Source organism: Anopheles gambiae, chromosome 3 (genome assembly GCF_943734735.2).
Source record: "Anopheles gambiae chromosome 3, idAnoGambNW_F1_1, whole genome shotgun sequence".
Classification (NCBI taxonomy): Eukaryota; Metazoa; Arthropoda; class Insecta; order Diptera; family Culicidae; genus Anopheles; species Anopheles gambiae.
Genome location: NC_064602.1, coordinates 2,506,710 through 2,516,049, shown reverse-complemented (window position 1 = coordinate 2,516,049; position 9,340 = coordinate 2,506,710). Strand labels below are relative to the sequence as shown.

Sequence of the window (9,340 nt, the reverse complement as noted above, 5' to 3'; positions counted from 1 at the left end):
ACAACAGCATTGAAAATTGAACAAATTGAAAGGAATAGAGTGAACTTTTTGCGCCGAAAACATTCGAAATATTCAGAAAATTACCGACGGTTGATCTGTGAATATTGATGAAGCGCGCGAAAAACATTGCCCCAAGTTCCCCAAATGGGTGGTGAGTTCATTTAAAATTAATATCACAACATAGAGGGTTTTCCAGGAGTTCTCATAGCAGTGGCACACTTTATTGACTCTTTCTTAAGTAAAACAAACTTTGTGCAATGGGAATTGGACTCTATACACCCTTGTTTGACAAATCCAATAGGAAATTCCAAGGAGCCTGTCCAACAAAAGTGCCAGTTAGAGTCCATCATATGAAGTTCGTTTCCTATAAGAGTCAAGGCAGTGTCCCACAACTATGAAAACCCCTACAACGAGAAAAGGATGCTAACGATTTGCTTGAAAGAATGGTTTATTCGTATATATTATATTGCTTTTTTAAAATCATACAATTGACCTAATACACAACTTAAACGAAAATATAACACGTTGCTTAAGTATGTAGCGTTACGCTACAATAGAATGTGGACTAAAATTTTAAAAGAAATCTCATTCGATCATCCTTCGCGCTAAGGAAAGCGGCGGCTAAAACACATATCCGCGCACGCAGCTACAGTATTGATAACTAAACAAGATAACAAATAGGGATTACACATTGCGGCGTAGAAATGGTAAAAGATAAGCCTGTCTGCTACACAAACAGCGGGTAAACAATTACTTGTGATGATTAACGTTAAACGCGTGATGCTCTTCAGACACGGGGGATCATTGGCCACACACACACATACACACATAGACACTTCATCCACATATTGCATCTCTAACCAGGGAAAGGGGAGGGCCATGTGTAGAATGTGTGTTGTTTCCTCCCCGGAAAGGTTGGTTTTTAAACAGCCATACGGAATGTTTTGGTGGCCGGGTCACCCTGTTCTCGCTACGGCAACGGGTAGTCAAGAACCGAGCTCCACCCCACCCGTCTTCATTATCTTCCGTACGACGCTTACTTTGCTAGGCAAATAATAACTCCTCGACATACACACACCTACGCAATGGTGCCGCGAACATTGAAAATAATCGAGTTAACTGAGATACGTTGTAAATTGGACGCTTCAAACGACGTTCGAAAGAGGGGACTTTAGACGAATTGGTACTACCAAAAAGATTCATAATGTGTTTTTTTTTACAGATCAGCCTAAAATCCTACCACTTGGAGGCAGCAAGCTCCTCCAAAACAACAAGCCTCGGGACGTTTGAGCAAAAGTGTAGCGCTGCTATGATGATGCCAAGAAACGCAATTACACGCTGCTCTGTTCGACTGCATCTTCCGACTGTGCCCCGAACAAAACACGTTTAATGACCCCCCGCAAAGCAAAGAGATAATTCGAGTTGGAAAGGCGATTGATAGTGTCTGCTCCTTCGGTTATATTGCACGCGAGCGGCGGGGCGGGAACAGCTTCGATTGATTATCGCCATCGCAGCAGGCCAAGCGCAGGGGGCGCAGCAGCAGCATCATTGTCGATCGTATCTCCTCTATCTGGTGTGAGCCAATTGCATCGGGGCATTATTTTTAGCTCGTCTCTTGTCTAGTGCTGCTCTCGCTCATCGGCACCGGTCAGATGGACCGGGCAGCGAAAGCTTTGACCGGCGGCCGCCGTCTCCAGACCTTCGCCCGCGTACGATAAGAGCGGAGAAATTTCGCAATCGAACGATGCATCGGCAGCATCAAGCACCTCGGTAGCGCCCGCCTTGATAAGCCACTTCCGGTGCAGTCGGTAGATATCGCCCCGCACGCTGGACGGACAGTCGATGCCGGCCGTGTCGGCGTTCTTGAGGGCACTGAACTCTTCCTCGCGGCGGCCCTCGAGCGCCACGAACCGTTCCGCCAGCGGAAACACGTCAAAGATGAACTTTTCCATCTTGATGCCGTTCGGCGCGGTCGGCTTGAGCCGCTCGCCAGTCGCCACGTCCACGTACGGGATCTTCTTTTTGGCCACGTGCAGTGGCATTGTCGTTTCGGCGATCCGCCGCAGAAACGCGCTGGTGAAGAAGTGGTTGCAAATGTTGCCCGCGTTGAACGTGAGCTTGCCGTCGGTCGGATTGCGGCGGTTGGCCGTTTCGCTCGACAGCTCGCTGTACTCGACCACTTGATACTTGCCTTTCACTTCGCACACCACGCCGACCGCCTCGTCCGGCTGCACCTTCTCGATCACCTTCACCCCGCAGTCAGCCCCCTTGCGCACGCAGTAGCCGACGAAAACCGGATCGGCCACCTTGATGAGAATGTTGTCCACGCTGTGGGCGTGCAGGTACAGAACGCCCTCCCGCTCCAGCTCGTCCAGGATGCCTTCGTCCTTGAGCGCCCGATAGATGCCCCCGTTGCCGTCCGGGGCCGTGGCCACCTTCCACTTTTCGTCCAGCAGAATGCGACCCTCGAAGTCGACGCACGGTACGCTGCGCTGCCGGAACATGCGAACCTGGTCGGGCGGCAGGCCAAAGTACTGGTGCTGTCTGAAGTAGTCGAGCGTTTCCGTGTGCGTGTGCTCGCTGGTCATGATGTACCAGCGGATGCGGCCCTCGCCACCCGCCAGCTGCTGCAGCTTCCGAATCCGCTCGGCCTGCAGCTGAAACAGCGACTTGCCGGACGGCAGGTTCACATTGTACGTGCCCTTCGGGGCGGTGGAACCGAGCCGTGTGCCCTGCCCACCGGCCAGCAGTATTACACCGACCCGCCCTTGGCGGATCTGCTCCAGCCCCGCCTGCCGCAGGTCTTCCAGCTCCACCTCGGTAGCCTCGGCAACGGAGAGGTACCTTTCTCTCGCCAGCGGTTTCAGCAGCTCGTTCAAGTCCTCCTTCGTCGACGTGGCGGTTGCCATGGCACGGCGGAAGGCTTCATCGAGCGCGGCACAGTCGACGCTGTCGGCCAGCGAATCGAGCATGGTGGCCCGCTGCGGTTCCGCCAGCTCGTCCCAGAACGTCAGCAAATGGGCCTGCTGCCATTTGCCCAGCTGCTCTGCAATCGTGGCATACCTTTCACTCATCGTGTATTCTGCGCTGGGTTGAATGTTTCCCTTTTACTTGTTTCCTCTGGAGGCGCGCGCGCACACACTTAAGCCTGTTGCGACCGTTCCGTTGCACAATGAATGCCACACTACCAGTGAAACCACCGCCGCGAAGCCTGCCGATGCCGAGGCGTGTCCGTTTCGCCTCGTTTTCTGTCTCTCTTTTCGAGCCAACCAGTTTGGGTTGGGTGGTTCGCGTGAACACACGGCGCTCGAGCAGTGTGTGGGGGTGCACGCACGGCACGGCACGAAGCAGGGCAACACGGAAGCAATGATGACGAGCCTCGTCGTTTGTTGCTATCTCAACATGACCGGCGCACTCCGTTTCACTCTCGCCAGCAGACAGCAGGCTTACGACCGACGAGCCCTTTGCAGCGCGCGCGCTGGTAGGGGGTGGCTGTGGATGTAAACAAGTTTTCGGTCGAATCGAGTTTCACTCCCAATTTTCGTCGCCCTCCTGGATTGCACAACCGTCTCTGCTGTTTGTGGTCCAGTTTAGCGAAAGGTCGACCGGGTGGGGCGGGAGACAATGCGCTAGTTTCGGGATACGCATACACACTCTGGTAGCAACACACTCATCGTGAACTATGAATTTACAATACTGTTTCTTTTTTATCATGGAATGAGACACGTTTACCAACACGTTTTTGACAGTAGCGTAATTGATAAGGGTTTTGACAGCTACAGCTCGCCCTACACAGTAGGCTACGGAAAAAAGCTTCCTCAACGGTTCTACGCATGTTTGCCGCTTGCTTGGAGCGTCTATTTATAGGCGATTCTATTGGCGGACCGACCCGGTGGTGGCCGAACATTGGTGGCAGTAGTACAATCCATTCCACGTCAAATGGAAATTGCATTCTTTCGAACAACATTCACGCTTCCCTTTTAAGTTGCTATTAAATAACGTTTATTGCCAAAAGGTGTGTAATGATCGATGATTCAAACTGTTCTGTAGTATGACTTTTCATCAGAATGCCAGCTTTAAACTGTGGATGCCTCGGGCACGTGGCGCTCAGCGAATGGCGAACTCTTCTTGACCCCACTTTACTTCTTGTTGCCCTTCTTCTTTCCACCGCCGGCAGGTGCTGCCACGGGAACGCCAGTTAGACTGGCCAGCTTTTGCTTGAGCGAGAGCAGCAGCGAAACCTCCGGCTGCCAGACCGACTTGTCCGAGTTGGCTTCTTTCAGCTTGCGCACCTTGTTGCCTTGCTGCGCAATCTCCTCCTCTAACGCTTTCACATCCGACGGATCGGCCGCCGTTGTGTTGGTTGCCGGTGGCGTAGAGACGGCAGCACCACCCGTCGCCGGTTTCGGTGCCTGTTTCGGTGCCTGTTTGGCAGGTTTCTCGCCCGGAGCGGCCGTAGCGGCACTTTCGGAGGTACGAGGTTGGCTGAGCGTTTGCAGCTGCTTCTTGAGCTCCAGCAAAATGTTTACTTCCGGCTGCCAAACGGTCCGATCGGCACCACTCGATTTGATTTTGCGCACTTTAGCCGCCTGCTCGTCCACCGCCTTCTGGGCGTCCTTCAGCGAGGTAAAGCCCTGCGGCGCCTTCACCGGGGCTGGGCTCTTATCCTTGTCTTGCTGCACTCCGCCGTACTTTTGCTTCAGTTCCTCGATGCGGGCGTCCTCGATTTTGGTAAACAGAACAGCCGGTTTGCCAATGCGATGACCCGTTGGCAGAAGCGTTCGAATTAGCGGTTTGCTGCAAAGTCAGAGAAAGAGAACTCGTTAGCTAGTTTGGTTTAGATACACACACACAGCCACACTCCAAACGTACTCGGAATTGATGAATCCGCCGCGGACATTCAGCTGGCTGTACATGTTTCTCGCCGTCGTAGGCATGAACGGGAAGATAAGCGTTGCCAACAAACCTGAAACGATCAAAAGGGTCGAAAATATCAAAACATTGCTCATCATGCTGCTCCTTGTCGGCACCACACGCGCGCTCTACTCACATGCGAAATTGCAGCACAACCCAATCACGGTGCCAGCGCGGGCCTTTTGATCGTCCGTTCCCTTCACCTTCACCCACGGTTCCTCCGACTGCATGAGCTGGTTGCCGTAGCGCGAAATCTGCAACAGATGCCGGATGCCGTCGCGCATACGTGCCTTCTCCATCTGGTTCACGTACCCCTTCAGCTCGCGGTTGATGAGCGCCAGCAGCGTGTAGTCCTCCTCGAGCAGCGTCATCGGCGGGATGGTAGAGTCGAAGAACTTTTCGCAAAACACCAGCGCTCGGTTGAAGAAGTTGCCCAAGTTCTTCAGCAGCTCGCTGTTGTTGCGCGCCTGCAGATCGCTCCAGCTGAACGATGAATCCTGGCCCTCGGGCCGCGCTGCACCGAGATAGAAGCGCCACACGTCGGCCGGAATGCCCGTGTCCTGCGCATCGTTGCCAAACACGCCAATGCCGCGGCTCTTGCTAAACTTGCCGTCCTCGTAGTTCAGGTACTCGGTGGCCATGACGTGCGACACGAGCGTGTAGCCCTTGTCGACGGCCAGCAGCGAGGCCGGGAACATGACCGAGTGGAACGGCACGTTGTCCTTGGCCATGAACTGGTACAGGTCGACCTTCACGCCCGTGTTGGCGGTGTCCGGCTGCCACCACTGTTTCCACTCCTTGCAGTACCGGCTCGTGATGGAGATGTAGCCGATCGGGGCATCGAACCACACGTAAAAAACCTTCTTCTCGTACCCCTCGAGCGGCACCGGAATGCCCCACTTGAGGTCACGCGTAATGCAGCGCGATTTGAGGCCCTCCTTCAGCCAGGCTCGCGTTATCACCCGCGCATTGTGCGTCCAGCCGCCCTCCGATCGGTCCACCCACTCCCGCAGCGTCGGCTCAATCTTGGGCAGATCGAGGAAGAACTGGCTCGATTCGCGAATTACCGGCGACGTGTTGCACATCTTGCACCGTGGTCGTAGCAGCTCCACCGCATTCACCAGCTTGCCGCACCCGTCGCACTGGTCGCCGCGTGCGTCCTCATATCCGCAGCCCGGATGCGGGCAGGTGCCTTCCACGAACCGATCCGCCAGATAGCGATCACACTTCTGGCAGAGCAGCTGCTCGACCGAGCGCGTTTCGATGTACCCGCTCGCGTACAGCTCCTTGAAGATGTCCTGCACAATGCGCGTCTGCTCGGCCGTGGTCGTGCGGCCAAAGTAGTCGAACCCGATGCCGAACCACCGATAGATGGAATTGTGAATATCGAAATACTTGTCACAGATCTGGCGGGGAGTCATATTCTCGGCCAGCGCCTTCGTTTCCGTTGCCGTGCCGTACTCGTCCGTGCCGCCGATGTAGAGCGTGTTGTACCCGCACAGGCGCGAGTAGCGGGCAAAAATGTCCGCCGACAGTACGCAGCCGACGATGTTGCCCAGATGCGGCACATTGTTCACGTACGGCAGGGCGGACGTGATGAGATTGTTCTTCTGGCCCGGCTTTGGCAGCACGATTCGCGGCTCATCGCGCACGGCCCGATCGTCCGTCTCGCCGAACGCTGCCCGGGCCGCCTCAATCTCTTCCCGCTGCACCGTCTCGGCAATGTTGGCGGACGTGTCCGCCAGCAGTTCTCCCTCGAAATCGGCAATCTCCGGATTGAGGACAATGTGATGCAATCCACCGAACCGATTGCTATGCTGCAGCGATGCGAAACTGAGCTCCTTCAGCGGAAGTGCGGCCAGGGCCGACTGTACCTCGGGCAGGGCCGTAATCTGACGGTACCAGCGAAGCACATTGTCAATGTTGACCGCGCCCTTCAGTGTGCCGTCGGGCGCAAGCAAGCTCCATACGGCCACATCGGCGCTGCTGATTTTATCGCCCGTCAAGAACGTACTATTGCTTAGACAATCGTCCAGCATCTTTACCAGCGTGTTCAGGATGGGCTTTGTGTTCGGATCGGCCCGCGAACCAACGGCCATGTTGTGGGTCAGTGCGGGCGCAAGCCGTTTCGAGGACCATTCGAGCCACTCGTCTCGCTGCACCACTTTGGACGCATCGTCACCCGGCAGGAGATACTTGGCGGCCACATCGGTGGAAAACAGCTGCACGCCACTGTTCAGCTGAAGTATAGGGAGATGCTTCATATCACCGAGGGCGGGATCTAGAGGGTAGAGTAAGAAATTGCACAAGAAGGTGCCGTTAACCATTGTCGAATGAAAGCACGAGTTCGGAGGAAGCTGCTGCCACCTACCATTTAGCGTAACATGCTTAACCTCCACGTTGGTTTTCGCCAAATTTGCACAAATCAGCAGCTTCAACCCGAAAGGGTTTCCGGTGTTGGTGTAGATAATCATGTCGCAAATGCACTATTCTTGGAACGAAGTTGGAGCAGAGGATTTATCCACGTGAAGTGTCCGTTTGTATAGGGAATTCCGAAAATGAAATAGAAAATCCCAGCCAAGAAAATCCAACTGATTTGGTTGTGGAAGAGGATGTAGAGAGCGGGAGAGAGGGATACTTAGCTGTCATAACACGAGGCAGTTGCGGTACGCCGGCGCATTCCCAACGAGCAGAATCCGATTCGTTCCCCAGGTGTGGATGAAAATATTGAGGGGAATGTCCATTTTCTCCAAAGCAATTGCACCAGTGCAAAATGGGTAATGTATATTCTGTTGTAAATTTCATCTTATCCTATTGATATTTGGCTTAATTAAATTAATTTGTATTGTCGTTTGATTAACGTAACGCTTCGTGTAACGCTTCGTAGCAAAACCGCACCTGTCAAGAGCGTAACGCTTACAGTTTGCTTGAAAAATTATCGCTGGCATGAGTTTACTTGCCCAAGCGAAATGTCAGAAGCTTGTGTTGACAAAAGAGTGCACAACAATAACAAACATCTCCGTACGGCCATGGAAGCAAAACGGAGGAAGAAAATCTCGAAATTTAGATAAATTCCAGTCCGTAAAGTTGCTTATATCAGTGCGCAAAGGAAAGGTTTTGTACAGAAGCTGCAGGAAACAAGAGGAAACAAGCAGATAACGAGCAAGGAATAACAGCATTGACTCTCGTTCGCTTCGCCTTCGCACAACTTCGCTGGCGCAATGGGTGAACGTAAAGGACAAAACCTGTACTATCCACCGGATTACGATCCGAAGGCCGGTGGACTAAACAAATGGCAGGGGACGCACGCGTTGCGGGAGCGGGCCCGCAAAATTCATCTCGGCATCCTGATCATACGGTTCGAGATGCCGTACAACATCTGGTGCGATGGGTGCAAGAACCACATCGGCATGGGCGTGCGGTACAACGCGGAAAAGAAGAAGGTGGGCATGTACTACTCCACGCCCGTGTACCAGTTCCGGATGAAATGCCACCTGTGTGACAATCACTTCGAGATCAAAACCGATCCACAGAATCTCGACTACGAGATTGTGTCGGGGGCCAGGCGGCAGGAGAACCGCTGGGATCCGACACAGAACGAGCAGATTGTACCGGAAACGAAGGAAGTGCAGCGAAAGCTGTTTGACGATGCTATGTACAAGCTGGAGCACGGTGCCAAAGACACAAAGGCGGCCGAGGAGGCAAAGCCCGTGCTGGGGCGATTGTTTCAGCGCAACGATTCCGTCTGGCGGGACGATTTCGAGGCAAACAGTCGGCTAAGAGCACAGTTTCGGGTAAGTAGGAATGAAGCTAAAAACGGCTTTCGTAATGGTAGTACTAACGTTTTAATTTAACATTGCAGACCCGCAAGAAAGAATTGAAACTGCAGGAAGAGAAGGACAATGCGTTGCTTGCCAGATCCAGCCTTGCCGTGGCCTTGCTTCCCGAGAGTGATAACGACCGTCGTATGGCACAACTGATGCGACTGCATTCATCGAAAACCGTTCACGAGAAGGATAAAGAACGGCGGAACGCAATCCTTAACCGACCCGTATTGCCCTCGACGTGTTCCGGCAAACAGTCGATAGGTTCCAAGCAGTCTAATGCCAAGCTAGAATGCAAATCCCTAGGCATAGTTAAACGACCCGCTTCAAGTATCGGAAAGCCAGACAGCTCATCTGAGCAAATGGAGCAGGAAAAAAGGCCAAAGCTAGTAGAGATTGCGCCTGAAAAGCGGGCCGAAGCTACGACAACATCAAAAGCTGGGACCGACACGCGTCCGCAACTTTTGCTGTGCAATTATGGCTCTGGGTCAAGTGATAGCGATTAAGAACACCGAAAAGCCAATAAATATTTCTATTTAATTTCAATAAACCTCTTGTTCATGAAAATGTATGTAAAATTTAAAATCATTTCAACAGCCACC

The 9,340-nt window shown here is 53.2% G+C and overlaps 3 protein-coding genes across 3 annotated transcripts; 1 reads left to right on the top strand and 2 right to left on the bottom strand.

The window, feature by feature from the left end:
* Positions 1-430: 430 nt before the first annotated feature.
* Positions 431-3,757, bottom strand: LOC1278066 (UDP-N-acetylhexosamine pyrophosphorylase-like protein 1). The gene has a single exon (XM_061660420.1). The coding sequence runs from the start codon at positions 3,072-3,074 to the stop codon at positions 1,620-1,622; it is 1,455 nt and encodes a 484-aa protein (XP_061516404.1). The 5' UTR covers positions 3,075-3,757; the 3' UTR covers positions 431-1,619.
* A 221-nt stretch (positions 3,758-3,978) lies between these two features.
* Positions 3,979-7,585, bottom strand: LOC1278067 (methionine--tRNA ligase, cytoplasmic). Its single transcript, XM_061660402.1, has 4 exons — positions 7,286-7,585; positions 5,051-7,195; positions 4,873-4,966; positions 3,979-4,797 (listed from the first exon to the last, which is right to left on the bottom strand). The coding sequence occupies exons 1-4, from the start codon at positions 7,386-7,388 to the stop codon at positions 4,140-4,142; spliced, it is 3,000 nt and encodes a 999-aa protein (XP_061516386.1). The 5' UTR covers positions 7,389-7,585; the 3' UTR covers positions 3,979-4,139.
* A 302-nt stretch (positions 7,586-7,887) lies between these two features.
* On the top strand, positions 7,888-9,288 carry LOC3291610 (coiled-coil domain-containing protein 130 homolog). Its single transcript, XM_061660421.1, has 2 exons — positions 7,888-8,708; positions 8,777-9,288. Exons 1-2 carry the CDS (start codon positions 8,136-8,138, stop codon positions 9,242-9,244), a joined length of 1,041 nt encoding a protein of 346 aa, XP_061516405.1. The 5' UTR covers positions 7,888-8,135; the 3' UTR covers positions 9,245-9,288.
* The last annotated feature ends 52 nt before the right edge of the window (positions 9,289-9,340 follow it).